The sequence below is a fragment of the Enhydra lutris genome, unplaced genomic scaffold (assembly GCF_002288905.1).
Source record: "Enhydra lutris kenyoni isolate GAN:26980312 unplaced genomic scaffold, ASM228890v2 scaffoldscaffold22, whole genome shotgun sequence".
In the NCBI taxonomy this organism is placed as follows: domain Eukaryota; kingdom Metazoa; phylum Chordata; class Mammalia; order Carnivora; family Mustelidae; genus Enhydra; species Enhydra lutris.
In genome coordinates, this window is record NW_019154106.1 from 13,163,844 (window position 1) to 13,182,373 (window position 18,530).

At 54.5% G+C, this 18,530-nt stretch overlaps 2 protein-coding genes across 3 annotated transcripts in view; both read left to right on the plus strand.

Moving 5' to 3' along the window:
* The first annotated feature begins 1,809 nt into the window (after nucleotides 1-1,809).
* LOC111149491 (structure specific recognition protein 1) lies at nucleotides 1,810-11,687 on the plus strand. Its single transcript, XM_022506589.1, has 16 exons — nucleotides 1,810-2,310; nucleotides 3,235-3,420; nucleotides 3,968-4,073; nucleotides 4,353-4,543; nucleotides 4,649-4,879; nucleotides 5,013-5,116; nucleotides 5,220-5,348; nucleotides 5,631-5,852; nucleotides 6,578-6,650; nucleotides 7,064-7,202; nucleotides 7,328-7,373; nucleotides 9,309-9,438; nucleotides 9,860-10,030; nucleotides 10,188-10,276; nucleotides 10,809-10,995; nucleotides 11,202-11,687. Exons 1-16 carry the CDS (start codon nucleotides 2,257-2,259, stop codon nucleotides 11,271-11,273), a joined length of 2,130 nt encoding a protein of 709 aa, XP_022362297.1. The 5' UTR covers nucleotides 1,810-2,256; the 3' UTR covers nucleotides 11,274-11,687.
* Nucleotides 11,688-12,762: 1,075 nt separating this feature from the next.
* Nucleotides 12,763-18,530, plus strand: part of LOC111149998 (tankyrase 1 binding protein 1) — a 24,505-nt gene continuing 18,737 nt past the window's right edge. For both annotated transcript variants that reach the window (XM_022507301.1, XM_022507302.1), the window contains exons 1-3: nucleotides 12,763-12,783; nucleotides 15,736-15,844; nucleotides 16,872-17,505. In XM_022507301.1, the coding sequence (XP_022363009.1) occupies nucleotides 15,751-15,844; nucleotides 16,872-17,505 (728 nt within the window). In that variant the 5' untranslated portion in view covers nucleotides 12,763-12,783; nucleotides 15,736-15,750. The remainder of the gene's footprint in view (nucleotides 12,784-15,735; nucleotides 15,845-16,871; nucleotides 17,506-18,530) is intronic.

Sequence of the window (18,530 nt, forward strand, 5' to 3'; positions counted from 1 at the left end):
TCTACCCTTGGCACTCTGGGCTGCCAGGAGTCCAAGGCCAGGGCGGGGGACCCCCTTTTTGTTCGTCTCCACCCCACTTCCCTGTGATGTCACGGCAGGGGTGGGGTCTCCAATCCCGGCTCCTGATTGCCTGGGATGCAACTGGCTAGGGCCCTCTGGGAGTCATGTTTTATCTGCACTCTGTCTACCCTTTCTGTTCCGTTCTCTTATGCTGCATCTGCATCCCGGCTCACCAGCTGCTTTCATGCTCTCCTTAAAACCCTTTGCAATGCCCCAGCTTTGTTTTCCTGTGAGTTTATTTCTCTGAATCTTTCGTTTGATAACATGCTCCTGGAAGGCTGGGGCTGTTTCTGTCTTCTTTCCTAGTTTCCTCAAATCCTAGAATTGAGTGGGAGCTCAATCCGTAGTTACTGAATCCGGGTGAATGCATGTTACCGGACAGTGCTAGAAGAGCCAATTCCCAGAGGTTGAAGTCCTGAGGTCAGGGAGCAGCATAGCATTCCTGCCCTCTCTTATCCCAGGGCTCAGTTAGCAAGCGGGCATAACTAAGTCAGATTGTCAGGGAAGTCTTGAATTTAAATATTCTGTCCTAGGGGCGCCTGGGTGGCTCAGTCAGTTAAGAATCTGCCTTTGGCTGGGGTCATGACCCCAGAGTCCTGGGGTGGAGCCCCACCTGGGGCTCTCCGCTCTGTGGGAAGCCTCCTGGGAAGCCTCCGTCTCCCTCTGCCTCTGCTTGCCGCTCCCCCTGCTTGTGCTCTCTCTGTCAAATAAAGAAATAAACTCTTTAAAAAAAAATTCTGTTCTAATGTTTTCATGCAGCACAGGTACCATCCATCGTTCTGGATGTAGATCGCCGTGGTTAGGACAGAGGGGAACTGGGGGAGAGAGGGCAAGGAGACTTGGGGCCCTGGGCACATCCTCTTTGGGCCTCGGCTTTCCCATCTGCAAAGGAAGGTTGGGGCGGACACACTCAAACACCTCTCCTGGGCGGGCCTCCAGGCCGCGCAGACGGGGTTTCGAATCCGGGCGGGCTCTGAGGGGACTGACTCGAGCGCGGGAATCTGACCCCGCCATCCGCCAGCTTCCTCCAGGCCTCCCCGACACTGCGTTTTCCGAAGTGAAGTGTTTGGGTGCCGGGGCAACTGGGACAGTCACCGTGACGCCGGCACCCCGGGTGCGGGCGGCTCATTTCTCTCCGCAGCGCGCAATGTTTGTCTTCTTGCCCCACAGACACCTTTCTACTACTCCACAGGGGCCACCCCTGTGCAGGGCGGCCTGGGAGAGACACACACACGCGTCCGTGGGAAGCCCGACAAGAGAAAACTACAGAATTTGTCTCCAGAACCTAGTCCTCCACTGGAGAGGTGTAATTTTTAAAGCAGTCCTCCACCCTCCCATCTTCTCATCAGGTGCCACGCGGTGAGAGTTGAATCACAGCTCCGCTTCCTTCAGGTCCTCCTGGGCGGTTGACGCTCTAGGAGGCCGCCTCGTAGGCGGGCCGGGCTCGTGTCTCTCTAGCCAGCTCACCCTCTCTATGGTCCGTGCACGGCTTCCGGTGGCGGGACGCGGGGCCGCGCACGCGGGAAAAGCTTCCCCAGCGTCCCCCCCATCCCCCTTGTCCCCGCCCCCCCTCCCGCGTCCCCCAGCGCGCCCACCGCCCGCACCTGGGCCGTCGCGAGGCTGCAGCTTGAGGAGGTGGGTGGTCGCCGGCCCAGTGCCCCGAGAGGGCGCGGGCCCCGCTCCCCCCGCGGGATCCTCAAGATGGACCGTTCCGCGTTCGAATCCACGGGCAGCGGGCGAATCCATTTTAGGGGGCGGGGGAGCCGCGGGTCCAGGGCCGCGGCGCGGTGGGAGTGCTGGGAGGGAAGCCTTGCACTCGGAGCTGGGTCGGGGCGCGGCTGAGGGTCAGGCCCCGGGGTTCTGCTGCCCGTTGCCATGGCACCTGGTGGAGCGCCCCGAGCCGGTGTCGGGTCCCGCTGTAGGCGCACCTTCAAGCCGGATTCTCCAGCCCCTGCTGGGCCTGACTCCTTGAGGTCTGCAGGGCCCGCTGTAGGTTCCCAGGCAGAGGAGATTCTGAGACATCCCAGGTTCCGCCAGGGCATGCCACCTGGCTCCATCCGTGGGCCGAGTGAGATGTTGTCTTTGATGTTTGTCTAGCCCCCTCTTAAATTCAGATTCCCAACGTGCTGAGTGCCCGCACACCCACCCAGGAGTTGGGGCCCAGCTCCCAATCGAGGCCAACAGGGGCAGATCAGTATGGCGGAAACACTGGAGTTCAACGACGTCTATCAGGAGGTGAAAGGCTCCATGGTAAGAAGGACCTGGGCTTTTAGTAAAGGCTGAGAGAGGGTAGGCGGAGTAGACCACTCGTCCATTAATAAGAGCTTGCTTTGATGTTGCTATTTTAGAAAAGGAGCGGGAGGATAATGTGTAGTTGGTGTTTCCCCCAACAAAGGGCAATGCATACAGATCTTCCTGCCCCTCCAACGGGGTTACATCGCCAAAAACTCATCGTGAATTGAAAATACTGTTTAAGTCGAAAACGTATTTAAAACATCTAACCTGATGAACATCGTAGGTTAGCTTAGCCTTAAACAGGTTCAGAATGTTTTCATCCGTGTACAGTTGGGCAACACCATCAAACACAAAGTCTACTTTATAACAAAGTTTGAACATCTCATGTAATTTGTTAAATACTGTCCTGAAACAGTGAGACAGAACGGGTAGAGAAGGGTGGTAGGCGTATTGGTTGTTGACCCTGGTGATCAGGCCTGGTGATTGTGTGGCCGACTGGGAGCTTAGGGCTCGCTGCCACTGCCCAGCATCAGGGGACGATTGTACCACCTGTTGCTAGCTTGGGAAAAGATAACAGATTCAAAACTCAAATTATGGTTTCTGTTAAATGTGTGTCATTTTAAAACCATCATAGAGTTGAAAAATTCTAAGTTGAGCCACTGTAACTCAAAAAGCGTCTGTATAGGAGTTCTAGGATTGCAGTTTGAAAGGGACTGTTCGTGCTGCTCTATCCCAAGGGCAGACTAAGGACCTGCAGGGGTTTTGGATGCCCGGGTTTGGTTTTAGGATCCAGATTTCCTGGTTGCTTGTCTCTTCTTCCTCACCCTCCCCCCAGCATCTGTTGGTCCTGCATCAGGGTCTGGCCAGCCCATTTGTAGGCATTGTGCCCCGTACACATTGTGTATTGTAACCTTGCATTTGGGCCTGTTTTCCCAACAGAACGATGGCCGGCTGAGGTTGAGCCGCCAGGGTATCATTTTCAAGAATAGTAAGACGGGCAAAGTGGACAATATCCAGGCCGGCGAGTTGACTGAAGGCATCTGGCGCCGTGTCGCCCTGGGCCACGGACTTAAACTGCTTACGAAGAATGGCCATGTCTACAAGTATGATGGCTTCCGAGAATCGGTGAGATGTCCTGTGGCCATAAACCTCCTTTTACTGTGCCACCTTGTGTCGTATTCTAGAAAGAGTTGGGGCTCTTTTGATAAGCATGTAATTGCTAGTTTTGGCCCCTCAGAGCAGGGACATTATGGCCATTAAGCAGTGTTCAGCCTTGGGTGTCTTATGCTTTGACTCCAGAAGGTTTTCTACCATTGTCATTTTTTTGGTGGTTTCTGCTCATTGCCTTTGTCCAGATTCAGAATCTTAGTCCTTTAGTTTGAGGTTTTTCTGTTTTGAACTGTTTGAGATAAATGCTTTACTGCATGTTAATTTCCCTTTCATTAAAGTGTTGCCTGTATAAAGTCAGAGAGCATGGGGAGGCCCATGACCAGGAGATGACCATACTTTATGCCTCCCCTACTCTGAGATCCAGCCCCTGGCCATAGCTTCTTTCAACAGCTGGGTTTCTGATAGAAGGTAGATTGAGGGCAGTTTCTCCGAGAGAATCCCAGAATGTTTGTGTTAAGGCCACAAGGATTTGTAGGGACTTCTGTCTCCCCTCTGCCCACAGGAGTTTGAGAAACTCTCGGATTTCTTCAAAACTCACTATCGCCTTGAGCTGATGGAGAAGGACCTCTGTGTGAAGGGCTGGAACTGGGGAACGGTGAAGTTTGGTGGTGAGTCTGGGGAAGACTGAGGTTTGGAGAAGAAGGTAGGATGACGGGTTGCAGCCTTTACCTTGTTTTGCTCGTTTTCTGCTACTGTTTCTGATTTCCTGTCAGTTTGTAATTCATCATAAATTTATTGAGGACCAATAGTGTATGAAGCACTGTGCCTGGTCTTGGGGTACAGTGCGGCCAAATAGTTCAGTGCTCTGTCCTTGGGTGTCTGGCGGGGCTATTGTTTATGCAGACTTGAGGGGAGGAGCTTGTGGTTGATAAGCCCTTTCCCCTCAGGGCAGCTGCTTTCCTTTGACATTGGTGACCAGCCTGTCTTTGAGATACCCCTCAGCAATGTGTCCCAGTGTACCACCGGCAAGAACGAGGTGACACTGGAATTCCACCAGAACGATGACGCAGAGGTGTCCCTCATGGAGGTGCGCTTCTATGTGCCGCCCACTCAGGAGGATGGTGTGGACCCAGTTGAGGTGAGGCCTCCCCCGGTCTCCTTGAGAGCAGATGGTGCTGAGCAGGCCCTGGCTCGCCTGGAAGCAGGATCCCTGCTGCCTGATCACCAGCGTGTACTTTTGCAGGCCTTTGCCCAGAACGTGCTGTCTAAGGCGGATGTGATCCAGGCTACTGGAGACGCCATCTGCATCTTCCGGGAGCTGCAGTGTCTGACTCCCCGAGGCCGTTACGACATTCGGATCTACCCCACCTTTCTGCACCTTCACGGCAAGACCTTTGACTACAAGATCCCCTATACCACGGTGCTGCGTCTCTTTCTGCTGCCCCACAAAGACCAGCGCCAGATGTTCTTTGTGGTAAGCAGAAACCATGGGGGCTGGATCTCGTCCTGGTGTTTGCCCAATAGATCTATCTTGTTGGTGTTTGGTTAATGAGCAATTCTTGTGGAACCCTGATTGCTGTGAAACCTTGTTGGCTCTTCCTTACCAGATCAGTCTAGATCCCCCCATCAAGCAGGGCCAAACCCGTTACCACTTCCTTATCCTCCTCTTCTCCAAGGATGAGGACATCTCGTTGACTCTCAACATGAATGAGTGAGTATGTCCTTGAGTTCATGTCCTTCCACTGTCCAGGCAGGAGACTGGTATGCCATTAGAAGGCAGCAGCTCTGGTGACCTCGCCTTCCTCTCTTTGTAGGGAAGAGGTGGAGAAGCGCTTTGAGGGCCGGCTCACTAAGAACATGTCAGGATCCCTGTACGAGATGGTTAGCCGGGTCATGAAAGCGCTGGTCAACCGCAAGATCACAGTGCCAGGCAACTTCCAAGGGTGAGAGTGCCAGCCTGGCATCCTGGCCTGACCGGGGGGGCAGGAGTGGGGGGCGCTATGCTGTGTCTTCTTGGTAAACCCCTCCTGGGCCAGGAACACAGTCTCCTAGGGGTCTGGTTGGGTCAGAGCATGACAGGTGTCAGTTGTCTCCATCAGAGCAGCATAGTGGGTTTTACCCTCAGGGCCTGAGCACATGTGTGTTACTGCTGAGAAATGTGCGTTTGGCTCTGTGCCTCCTGCTCCTGGGGAGACACTGACTGGGCTCCCTGCCTCTTCCACCAGGCACTCAGGAGCTCAGTGCATCACCTGCTCCTACAAGGCAAGCTCAGGACTGCTTTACCCTCTGGAGCGGGGCTTCATCTATGTCCACAAGCCACCTGTGCACATCCGCTTTGATGAGATCTCCTTTGTCAACTTTGCCCGTGGTACCACCACTACTCGTTCCTTTGACTTTGAAATTGAGACCAAGCAGGGCACCCAGTATACCTTCAGTAGCATTGAGAGGTGAGAGCTTCTGCCAGTCGCTTCCTGGGAATCCTGGTCTGGACCGAGCCTCTACTGGGAAGCCTGGCATGGCGTGGGGGCCTTTCTGGGCCTATGACTCTTCCCCAATTTTTCAGGCCTTGAGCAGAACTTTTCTTTTGCTTCCTTGGGATTGGTCCTTCTTGGAGTGGTCAGCCTTTGAAAGCCTCTCCCTGGCTTGTTTTCTGTTCTTAAATTGTTTCCCATATAAGGTGTTCAGTACTAGCCCTTCTTCACTCCCCCCATGAAGGAAATGCTATCTCTCCCTTTCCTGGAATGAGCTCTGTGCCTGAGAAAACAGCAGCTAATGTTTATTGAGTGCTCACTGTGGGCCAAAAGTCTTCAAACGTCTTCCCACTTCATCCTCACGAGAACCCTGTGAAGTACAAAATTCAGACTAGCACAGAGGTGTAAATGTCCCTTTCCGTGACGTCCCCCCCTGCTTTGGGCATATCTGGTGGGTAGGTACACACCCTCCCCACCTTTTCTTTCCCAGACGCTTGAGACTGCGTGTTCCTTTCGAGACTAGTGTCTGACCCTTCTTTACCACAGTCCTCTGGGGGCTCTCCGAGCTGTTAGCTTGGGTAATGTGGTCAGCACCTCCCGACCCAAAAACCTGTCCCGGCCTGTGGGCATTAGGATAGCGTGCAGCCCACCCTGGGCATGGGCCCCACCTGTCTAGTAACCTGGTGCATCTCGCCTCACAGGGAGGAGTATGGGAAGCTGTTTGATTTTGTCAATGCCAAAAAACTCAACATCAAAAACCGAGGACTCAAAGAGGTACCTGTGTGTGAGGGAAGGATGAGCCTCTTCTGATCTGTCGGGGGTGTGCAGGGAGCGGGGATTCTTCTGCCTTCTTTTTCACTCTGTCTTTTCTTCTTACCCTTATAGAAAAAAGAGGTGCGTGTGACCCTCCCCCCTTCCCGGTGCAGGTTTCCTCAGCATGACTTTAGATCAGTCTCGCTGCCTCAGGAGCCCCCAGTGGGGCTGGGAGAGGGAGGGGCTTGGACTAACCCGGTTGGCAGGAGGTTCTCGGGCATAGGCCCTGCACGGCGCTGTGTGTGGACCATGCAGCCCCAGGGTCTTCTGGGAGCTGATCCTACTCACAGGCATGGGTTGGGGGGTGCTTTTGAGTGTGCAGGGTTCTGGCGCCAGGGTGACTTGGCCCTCACTCGCATCTCTTCCCTGGCTAGGGCATGAACCCAAGCTACGATGAGTATGCCGACTCTGATGAGGACCAGCACGATGCTTACTTGGAGCGGATGAAGGAAGAGGGCAAGATCCGGGAAGAGAATGCCAACGACAGCAGCGATGACTCAGGAGAAGAAACCGGTGGGCTCGCCTCAGCAGTGCTGGGGCACGAGGGCGGTCAAGCTCTTGCCTGGGGCCAGAGCTGGGCATCTGGGGAGGGGGGCAGGGTCTCTGGGGCAAAGCTGATGCATCCTGTTCTTTTTCAGATGAGTCATTCAATCCAGGTGAAGAGGAGGAAGACGTGGCAGAGGAGTGAGTTTTGGTTCCACTCACAGGGGTGAGGTGGAGGCCTATAAGCTTAAGGGGCCAGAAGATATCTGAACATTTCTCATGTCTTAATGTTAGCTACTGACCCAGGGTGGAAGAGCGACCTCTTCTGAGGTATTACCGGAAATGCTTTGGAAGTTGTCAAGGGCTTTGCAAGTCTAAGGCACATAGTAAAACCAAAAAAACAAGTGGGGAGAAAATAGGAATAAGAGCCAGCACCTGCCCACTTCCTTACTGTGATTTTTGGGGTGAGTTGTTGAGTCTCTGTGTCCTCACCTAGGACCTCAGGTGGTCCCCCCCTTGCTGTATTGATCAAGGTTCCTGATTGCCAAGTCAGAAACGTGACTCAAACTGACTTTAGCATAAAAGGGAGTTTTGTAAGTTCACCTAACTGGAGAGTCCAGGGATATAGTGGGCTTCAGGTACCTGGATCCAGATGCTCAAAAGTTGTGGGGATTCTGTTTTACTTCCTCTGATTTTCTTATTTTTAGGTAAGTTTGGCCCATGCAGTGTCACATGACCCTCAGAAGCTCTGGGCAGGCTTAATGCTATTGGTTTAACACCCAGAAGTGCCTCTTCTCTCAGGGCAGCAGTGAACAGCATGGTCACTGCCCCTTACCAGGATGTGTGCTGATGTGCTAGAACTAGGCATGTACCCAACCTTAAATTCTGGGGGTGGACTGAGCCCCTCCTGAGTGGGGGCAAGGTGGTTCCCACAGAAAATTAGGAAGAATTTTTCTTTATCCAGAAGAATTGGAAATGAATGTTGGGCAGCCAAAAAACCCAACTTACCTCCCGCAACCCCAAATAGATATGTAGAGCTATATATGTAGATACATGGTATGTATATGTGTGTATATATATACACATATATACGTACATATACATACATATATATACATATATATAGGCCTAGCATATGTATATAGGAATTTGCTAGTTCGGGTTGCCACATACTTATGAAGGTCAGTGAGCAGATGTTTGCAAAAATCACTTAAAAATCATCCAGCACCATACGGGTGTAATTTAGGTCTGTCTGTCTTCTGAGGAGTTCCATGCCTATCCGATAGAACTTAATTATATGGGTATGGACGGACTTGGACTGAGGTCAGTTTCCCGTTTTATATATGTGTATATATATATATATATATATTTTTTTTTTTTTAAAGTAATATCTATACCTAAGCGGGCTTGAACTCACAATCCTGAGGTCAAGAGCTGAATGCTCTTCCAACTGCTAGTCAGGTGCCCCTAGATTTGATTTTATTATATTATTTATCTTTAAAACGTCCCCCCCTTTTTCTTTTGAAGATTTTATTTATTTATTTGACAGACAGCTCACAATAGGCAGAGAAGCAGGCAGAGAGGGGGGAAGCAGGCTCCCTGCCAAGCAGAGAGCCCCATGCGGGGCTTGATCTCAGTACCCTGGGACCATGACCTGAGGCGAAGGCAGAGGGTTACCCACTGAGCCACCCAGGCGACCCTTCCCTTTTCTATAGTAATTATCTCTTTATCAGAAAAGACTCTGGGGTGGATTAAGACAGCTAACTCAAAGGAAGTGGTGAAGAGTACTTGGGTGGTGTTCCAGGCAAGATAAGACCCAAGTGCCTGTCCCCAAGAGTATGGGATGGCGTGGGTCAGCCCATGAGCAAAGAGAGCAGCTGAAGCCCACTCGTTATTTTGTCTTCTGTTGGCTGACTGATGCCACGGCTGGGTGTGGAGAAGGGGCCAGATGTGGGGAGGGGACAGCTGAAGCCACTTTAGCTGTGAGGAGGAAGCAGGATGGGGACCAGTGGCCAGGAGGCTGTCCTGTGGTCCCACCTCCCCTTTTTTGGGCAGGTAGCTTTAGACTTGTTTCCCTCCTGTCCTGTGGCCATGGGGTGCTCTCCTTCCTGGGTCTAAGCCCCCTCTCCTTGGCAGGTTTGACAGCAACGCCTCAGCTAGCTCCTCTAGTAATGAGGGTGACAGTGACCGGGATGAAAAGAAACGGAAGCAGCTTAAAAAGGCCAAGATGGCCAAGGACCGAAAAAGCCGCAAGAAGCCTGTGGAGGTGCACACTCAGAGTGGAAGGGTGGTGGGGAGCCATTCCCTTTACCTTTTCCTGTCTACCACCAGTATGGCCTTTCAGGTGGTCCTTCTGGGGCTGCTTTGTGTAGCCAGTGAATACGACCTTGAGGAGTATCTTGGAAATTTTTCTCTCTGGCCTTTGGACTAATTAGCTTCTGGGAGATCTGAATTAGGAGACCAGCTTCTGTCCCAGGAGCCTGAGGCAAGGGTTCCCTAGTGAGTGAGGTAGTGGGTGCAGGGGGAGGAGACAGGGTTCCTGGCCTTGGGAGCTCTCAGTCTAGCTTTATGCCTCTTCAGTCCTCTCATTTTTTTTTTCCTTGAGCAGGTAATCTAAATAATTTGTTTTGGAGAGGGTGGACGTCTGTGAGAAATGGATGGCTCAAGGCATTTGGATTTTTATGTAGGTGAAGAAGGGCAAAGACCCCAATGCCCCTAAGAGGCCGATGTCTGCCTACATGTTGTGGCTCAACGCCAGCCGAGAGAAGATCAAGTCAGACCATCCCGGCATCAGTATCACGGATCTTTCCAAGAAGGCAGGCGAGATCTGGAAGGGAATGTCCAAAGAGAAGAAAGAGGTGAATGGCAGCAGAGATGAGGGGTGGCGACTTAGTAACTGATAGAGGGGGCAGGGATGGGCCATCGGTGCACCTTTTCTGTCTAGATGTTGCCTGCATCAGGAAGAGGGCTCATTCTTCTCTTTTTTTTGTGGGTATGTGTGTGTGTGTGTGACAGGAGTGGGATCGGAAGGCTGAGGATGCCAGGAGGGAATATGAAAAAGCCATGAAAGAATATGAAGGGGGCCGGGGTGAGTCTTCTAAGAGGTGAGTGTTGGGAACAAAATAGCCCAGTAAGTGCTTTTCGACATCTATTTATGTGGGTCTAGGTTGAGAATTGGGGTGTTAGAGATAATAGGTACCTCTGACTGCTGTCGGGCAGTGCTTCTCAAGTCTGGGTAGGCAATTGCCCAAGTATGGGTAATGTGCTAGAGAATTCCTAAGGTCACTGGATAAATGGGGCCCTTTTCCTAGAGAGTTAGTTTTATTTGAAGGTGTGGAGGAATTAACAAAAAATTATGATGGAACATAATTCACATGAAACTTTAGAGATGAAGCAAGGGATGTCAAATAAGTTCTGCACATGAGACCGCTTCAAGCTCTGGCCTCTGATTTTTCTGGTTATTTACTTAGGAGGCTCTCCTTTGGGGCACTTGGGGCTCACCTGGCTGGTGGTTTGCATTTATAGTGAGATGGGCAGTGTGGCTGGGAGTGAGAGAAGCCCTGTTAAAGTTAGGGGTGGTTTGATTTTGGTGGGTGAACTTGAAGGTCCAGGCCCTTTTTCCTCTTGCTGCTTTAGGGACAAGTCAAAGAAGAAGAAGAAGGTAAAGGTGAAGGTGGAAAAGAAATCAACACCCTCAAGGAGCTCATCATCCAAGTCCTCATCAAGGCAGCTAAGTGAGAGCTTCAAGAGCAAGGAGTTTGTGTCCAGTGATGAGAGCTCTTCCGGAGAGAACAAGAGCAAAAAGAAGAGAAGGCGGAGTGAGGTGTGTCAGGTTTGGGGGTGAGGGGTACCTGAGGCAGAAGGGTGCATGTCTAGGGTTGGGTTGTGGTTGGTAGGTCTGTAAGGGTGCACATGGGAGGTTCTGAAGGCCAGTGCTGCATTTGGGGGTGGGTGGGTATGGGATTAGGGGTCCTTCACCACTGAAAAGTGGCTCCCTGGGAGGGCCCTTAAGAGACCTTTGATTTTCAGGACTCTGAAGAAGAGGAGTTGGCCAGTACTCCCCCCAGCTCAGAAGACTCGGCATCAGGATCTGATGAGTAGAGAGGAGGAAAATTCTCTCTCCTTGGGCTTGCTCTGTGACACCTGCGGTCTCCCCACCCATGTTTTGTACCAGTTTCTCCTATGAAATGTAGTCCTCGGGTTTTGTGCCATCTTGACAGGCTCTCCTGGTGGAATGCACTTCGCTGAGGCAGCAGGGGAGGCGTCCTCCTCTGCTTCCCAAGGGTGGCTCTTTCTCATTTGGGCAGAGATTGGGTGGGGCAGTGCGGTGCAGAGTGGAATCCTGGGCCTGTTCTCCCCACCTTCGGGCTGCTGCTTCTGTTCAAGTTGCTGCAGCAGGGGTCATGTGAGGTCAGGCCTATAGCTCCTAACGGGGGCCTATTTCTACTTTTATTTTGTATTTCTGGTCTGTGAAAAATCAACATTTAATAAAGGGAACTGACTTTGGAAACCATGTCCTAATGCCTTCTCTCTAGCCCCGTTGTATCGCCCCATTTTGGGGGGGGGTGGTGGTGCTTACCATACTGCTGTGACCAGGCAGGGCCCTGCCGGCCAGCCGGGAAGCAAGCCTCCAGGTACATCCTGTTCTGTTCCCGGTTGGACGAGCATTGGTTTTCACAGTTCTCTGCCGGGATGGGCCACCTGAGAGGCTAGAAATGAGAGCTGATCTGATTAGGAAGTCACTCTCACAATTCCACTCCATTAGCTAAGCTGAGGGGAGGCCGCTTCTGGCCCAGCCCTCAAGGGTCTTGCACGAATTTAGATAATGGAATCAGGATTGACCAGCCTCCTTGCGGTGCGGGGCAATGGAAACCCGAGCCTGGAGACAAGACGAGGACGACGAGTGGGCGGGGTGGACGGGGGTGCAGGAAAGGTGTGGAGTGTGGACGAAGCTTTTGTTGTGGGGGAGTGGGAGGAATTTACGTCCAGGAAGGGGACATAGCAAATAAGTGAGGACCAGCTAGCGAAGCAGAGCTTCCAGTCGTCCTCAGGTGGCTCCACGTCGGAACTCATACACGTGGAGCGTCCACGTCGCGTGCGTTCTCAGGTGTTTGCCACAGGAAGCCTTTCCAGTCCGCCAACGGTGACCTTCTTTCTCGCCGTGACTCTATGGTGCTGCAATCAGTGCCGGCCGCCGAGCACGAGCCGGCTGGCCTCAGGCAGCCTCTCTAGGCAGTCGTCTCGGTGGCCATTTTGCCCCAGCGTTCTGAGCCGCGGAGTTGCGTCAGTTTCGCCTGGGTCCGAGCCCGGGACAGGCCCTTATTTGCAAGACTCATAAATAATTGAGTACCGGGGCTGCGCCTATTTGCATACGACTCGGCTTGTTCTGCCTGGACTTCCCACTCCCGTTTTCCACCGGCTCATGGATATTCATGAGGAGCTCTGGGGGCGTGGCCATGGGCGGAGTTAGGGGCGGGGCCCCGCCGGGACTCGCAGTGGCTTGGTCCCGCGGTGACGGCGGCGGCGGCGGCAGCGGCTGTAGCGGCAGCGGCGGGGACTGGCGTCGGGGCGCAGAGCCCGAGCCGAGCGGAGCCGGATCCCGGGGGAGCGCGTGAGTGCGCGGGGGCGGGTAGGAGGGCGGAGGGGGCGGGGTCCGGGATGGGGGCGGGGGAGAGGCATGGAAGGAGTGGGAGCTATCCTGCCCGGACCTCTGGTTGAGGTGGAGGTGGGGGTCACCAGGAAAGTTTGCAGGGGCCGGGGGCACGGAGGAAGCGGGGGCCGCGGGGGAGCTGGCGTGTGTACGCGGGGGCGTTGGGTGCACGGTCTGGAGCTCGTGCTGGCCGAGCTAGAAGAAAGGGGGGAGGGGGCGAGGGCTTGAGGCGGGGCCGGGGGCGGGCGGAGCTGCTGGAGGGACCCCCGCCTCCCCCTCCCCGGGCCCGCGCTCGCCCCCACCCCCGGGTCCCTCGGCACGCCCCCAACCACCCCAGTCCGCCCCCACCCGGTCCGCGTCCCCAGTCCCTCGTCTGCTCGCCGGCTGCTTCACAGCCAGCACACAGGTCCTCCGCTTCTGCCGCCGCCGCCCCCTCCTTCTCCTCTTCCACCCTTTTCTCCTCCTCCTCTTCGGCTGCCGGCGTCCCCTCTGTGTCCAGAGCTCCCCACTGGGCCCCTCCAGACGGCCCCTAGCCTGGGGCTGTTCCGTCTTCCCGTTGGCCCTCCCTCCTCTAGCAGTTTACGTGCTGCCCCCCGCCGACCTCTCTGGCCCCGGATCCGGCCCGAGATCTAAGGGTCCATAGGGGCGACTCCGTTTGCGCCCATAGCGCTCAGAGCCCTTGCGCCCCCCCCCCCCCCCCGGCCCGGTGCTGCCCAGCCTCTCCCCAGCTCCTCTGGCGGCCTTTGCTCCCGGGGGGGTCAGCTAGTCTCCCCCTGACTGTTCGGGGTCAGGAGTGCTCAGTGCTGCTGCGATTTTACACCTTTTGGCTACGGCCTTGGTCACCTGGGTTTCCCGGGCTGGGGCCTCTGAGCTTCTGCAGCCCCTCTCACCTGGGGAAACTGAGCCCCCCACTTCATTGCTGCAGGCCTTCATACTGCAGAGGTGCCCAGCAGGCCTCCAGGTGAAAGGGTTTTCCAGTTCTGGACCAATTTGTCCCCATTTCTAACCACCCACACCATGTCCCTTGAAATAATGTTCAAGGACAAGGAAACAATCTTGTGTTTTTTAAAATTTTTTTTCCCTGGCGTGTGCCCCTCCCCCATTCACACTCGGACTGGCTCTGCACAGTTATCACCCACCCACAGCCAGCAGTGCTCCCTTGTAGTTGGCTGACCAAGGAATTGACGGTCCTGGGTTTCTCTGTATTCTCTTCGCGGTTTCTCTTGTCTGAGAAGCAAGCTGGGGCAGGGTCAAACGTGAGGGGTGGGTGGGTTTTCCAGGGTTGGGCCCCAGGGGTCCTGTCTCAGGATTTGGCACAGTCTCCCCAGGCCAGCTGGAGTGGGTGCTGAGGAAGGCACTCCCCTTGCAGGTGGAGAGGCTTGGGTTGTCCTTAGGGCTGTGTGCATACCAGGTGATGGGAAAACCTCCTCCTGCCTTTGGAATGAGAGGGGCAGGTCTCTGGAGCCTGGGGGTGGGGGGGGGTCTTGTGGGTGGGATGGAGCCAGAATGGGAACTGAGGAGGTGGTGGAGTGTCTGAGGAGCAGGTGACAAGACTGGGGCCCACAGGAGTGAAGGAATGGTCTGGAATGCTGGCAGCCTGTGGCCTGGGGAGAGGAGGAGGTAGTTAGTTACCAAGGATCTTAGCTCATTGGTGACACTGAATGGAATCATGCTAACACTGGCCAACATTTGCTGGCTACTTTTTACGGGTTAGGCGTTGTGCTGTTTGTATGCACCGTCTCACAGAGGCCTCAGGTACACCATTTTTCACGTAGGGGAACTAAGGCTTAGAGATGTAAGCAGTGTGCCTAAGGTCACCAGCTGGAAAGTGGTAGGGCCACTCAGCATTTGAATCCTGGTGTATGAGACCACAGAGCCTCTGCTACATACAGATTTAGAGAAGGGGCACCGTCTGGTCCCTGCCATAGGGCTGTGTTGCTTGGTTTAAAATTTCTTCTGTCCCCCTCCAAATACCTCAGGCCAACCCTGAGCTGGCAAGTGATGCCCAGTATCCCCATTTTGTAGGCTGTGGCTATTTCACCCCGACTGCCTAGAAGGGGGAACCCCAGGGAGTTTTTCCCCCAAGCCACCCCACCCCCCGGATGTTCTCAAGTCCTGTCCCATTCTCCCAGCCCAGGCCTGGGCCGGCTCCTCCTTCCTCTTGGCGAGGCTCTGGAAATCCAGTGGGAGGCCATTGCTATGGCAACAGGACTAGGCCCTGGCTTTACCTCATCAAATTCCAAGCTGAAGCCAAAGCGATTGAGAAATTAAAGAAAAAAAAATGTATTCCAGATGTTTACTTTTTATTCCTTATTTTTCCGTGTTTGGATGAGACAGCTTGGAGGGAAGGCGGGAGTGGGGCAGGGATGTGGAAGGAGGAGGGGGAAAGAAGGGGGAGAGGGAACCACTCCTAGCTGCAGGAGGGGGGAAGGAGGGTGAGCGGGAATGGGGAGGCAGGCGGTGGGGCGGAGCCCCAGGTTGGGGAGGAGCGGGTTTTTCCCGTCTCCCATGAGGTGATTCACGGAGAGACCTCAGACTTCATGGCCCTCTTGCTCTGTGCCTGAGTAGATACCTCAGGCAGCGCTGCCGGCTCCTTGGGTAAGTGGGGTGTCAGCTTGCCAGAGGGAGCAGCGGGCGGGTCCCTGAAGCTCCAGGACTTCGGGGTTAGGAGCCTGGAGTTTAGAGAGTAGTCTGGGAAGAGTGGAGGATACAGCTGCTGGGGACCTCCCTTGACCTTCCCCAACCCCCTCTGAAGTTCCCGCTTCCTGTCCCACACTCTGTCTCTGCTAGAAGTAGGAGACTTCTGTCAGCTAAGCCTACTGCCAGTGCCCAGCCCCTTTGCCTTCTCTATCTCTGTCTCTCCTCCTGGAGCCAACCAGCTCACAACCTCTCTGCTCCCCAATTCTCATGCAGGTTCTGCCGCATGTGATGAAAGTGTCTGCTCTCAGGGAAGGCACAGCCATGGCTTCCCCACCGCCCCGGGAGATGGAGGAGGAGCTGGTATCTGCTGGCTCGGAGCCAGGTGCCTATGGGTGCAGGGTGGAGCAGGGTGGCTGGGTGGAGTGTGGGAGGGGCAGCAGCTGAACCCCAGCTCTGTCTTGGAGGGGGTGGGGGAGTGAGGGCAGGGGGCATGCTGAGGATATGCAGGATGAGTTATGAAGGTTGTCCGCTCCTCATGAGACCTTTCGGAAGTGTTTGCGATCCTAGATCCCCAGTAGAGGAGAGCAGACTCTCTGCTAAACCATGTGTTTAGTGGGGGAGGACAGTGAGGTCTTGGGGAGAAATGGCCTGCATCTAAGGGAGGGTTTGAACCCAGGCCTCCTGGCTCTGTCTAGACTCCTTTCTTGGGCTGAACCCAACGAGTGGGTGATATAGGATTCTAGGAGAAGGGCCGTGGACATGAGTAATTCCAAGTCTTTTACTTGGCATTGAAATGCCTTATGTAGAAGGTAGGTTTCTGGTCTTGTTTTTTTTTTTTCCTGTAGCAGATTTACTTCTGTTTGGCTTAGGTCAATAGTAAGTTTGCATTCCTGATCACACGGCAGATGACAGCAGGGTGGTGTCCTGGGTGTGCACTCTGGTGAGCGGGGTGGTGGGGAGACAGAGTGGGGAAGCTGAGTGTCGTTTACTATGGGGTGGTGGCATAGTAGAGTATCATGTCAGAGGAGAGGACTGGACTGGGGACATGGTGGCCTGGCTGCGTGTTGTGGGCAGGCTGGCATCTGTTTATTGGCTCTTGTTCATTCATTTGTTTGTTCATTTGAGAAGAACACGTGCGAGGGTGCAAAATGGGGTACAAGGAGAAATAACATGCCAGCTGGGCCCTTAGGTAGCTGTAGCTTGTAAGGGAATTGACTAACATTTTTGAAATTTGGAGTTGGGAGAAAATGCTTCTGAGATGTGTTGAAATCAAGGAAGGCTTCCTGGAATAGGTGACATTTGACTTAGACCTAGAAGGTTGTGAACATTCTGAGTTCTTAGGGTGGGAGATGAAGTTCTGCTTCCTGGTTCTTCTAACAGCTCCCCAACCAACCCTTTCCTTTTGATAGGTGACCCTCGGGCTAAACCTCCTGTCAAGCCCAAACCCCGGGCCCTGCCTGCTAAGCCAGCCCTGCCTGCCAAGCCTAGTCTGCTGGTGCCTGTTGGGCCTCGGCCTCCCCGGGGTCCCCTGGCTGAGCTGCCTTCTGCCCGGAAGATGAACATGCTGGCAGGACCCCAGCCCTATGGTGGCAGCAAGCGTCCCCTTCCCTTTGCACCAAGGCCTACAACAGAGGCCTCTACTGGAGGAGAAGCCACTCGAGAGACTGGAAAAGAGGAGGCTGCGAAAGAAGAGGTGACCCCTTTGACACCCCCAGCCCGATGTGCTGCCCCAGGAGGTGTGCGGAAGGCCCCTGCCCCCTTCCGTCCAGCCTCGGAGCGCTTTGCAGCCACCACAGTGGAAGAGATCCTGGCCAAGATGGAACAGCCTCGGAAGGAGGTCCCTCCCAGCCCTGATCGCCTTTGGGGCTCCCGCCTCACCTTTAACCATGATGGCAGCTCGAGATACGGCTCTAGGACCTATGGTGTGGCCACAGGTCCCAGGGATGAGGATGGTGGGACCCTCTCCAGGGGATGGTCCCAGGAGGGGCCAGCAAAGTCTCCCCGCGAGTGCCAGGAAGATTATCACAAGACCCCTGAGGAGAGGTAAGGGGTGGGAGGCAGCCTGGAGGGACACGTGGGTAGCGTTATCTGGGACTGTGACCTTCACGTGTAGGTTAGTTCAGATTAGTGTTCTGTGAGCACAGATAGATCGGTCTCAGTCACAAAACACTCCCCCTGTAGACGGTTTCATCGTTAAAGATGTTCCTTTTATAATTGTAATGCTGTTTACAGAGTGGATGAACGTTCACTGCGGAGTTCAAGGGTAGTACGGGGAAGTTTATTTTTAGGTCTTTTTATACTGAGAGTTGAACTTTGCCTCATTTCATCGACAGCCACGCTAGTTAGCGAAGAGAACATTAGACCTGTTTTAGAGATGTGGAAACTGAGTCTCTAAAGTGACTTTTCAGGGTTCCTCAGCACGTACAAGACAGGACGGATTTGAATTTAGGTCTGTTTGAGACCACAGCGTGTTGTCTTAATGGCTCCCACCGTGGGTGGAGCGGCGTGCAGGTGCTGGTGTGCGTGTTGCAGGGGAGAGGGGTGGGGGGGTGGGCAGTCTGCCTGCGAGGAGGAGTCTGACGGACCAGATAAGACGTGAGCACACCATGATGCCTGGCCGTCGAGCGGCAAGGCGCAGAGGTCACAGCCGGGTTGTAGACTGTTGTGTAGGCTTCCCTTCTTTGGAGTTGGTGCCAGTGTAAAGGGAAGGTTGGCCGGGAGGTGCCCCTTGGGGTGGTGGGCACTGGGCATTGGAGGAAGAGGCTCCCCTCCGCCTCTTGCTGCTCTGAAGGGCAGGGCTGCTGTGTTGTGGGATGAGCCCCAAGCTGAAGGCCTCTGGCCCTACCCTGCCCTCCAGCCTTGCCCTTCTCTCACCTGGGCCTGCCTGGACGGTCGGGGCCCCAATTCCCCCTTCTTTGTTCCAGGCTTCTGGGAGGTCACACCCTTGTCCCTGGTCTGCTCTCTGGCTTCCTCCCCTTCCTTGCTCTAAGCAGAACTTAAGAGGAACAACTTCAGCTTTGGAAAATCACTCCCCCCCCCCCCCCCCCCCCCCCCCCCCCCCCCCCCCC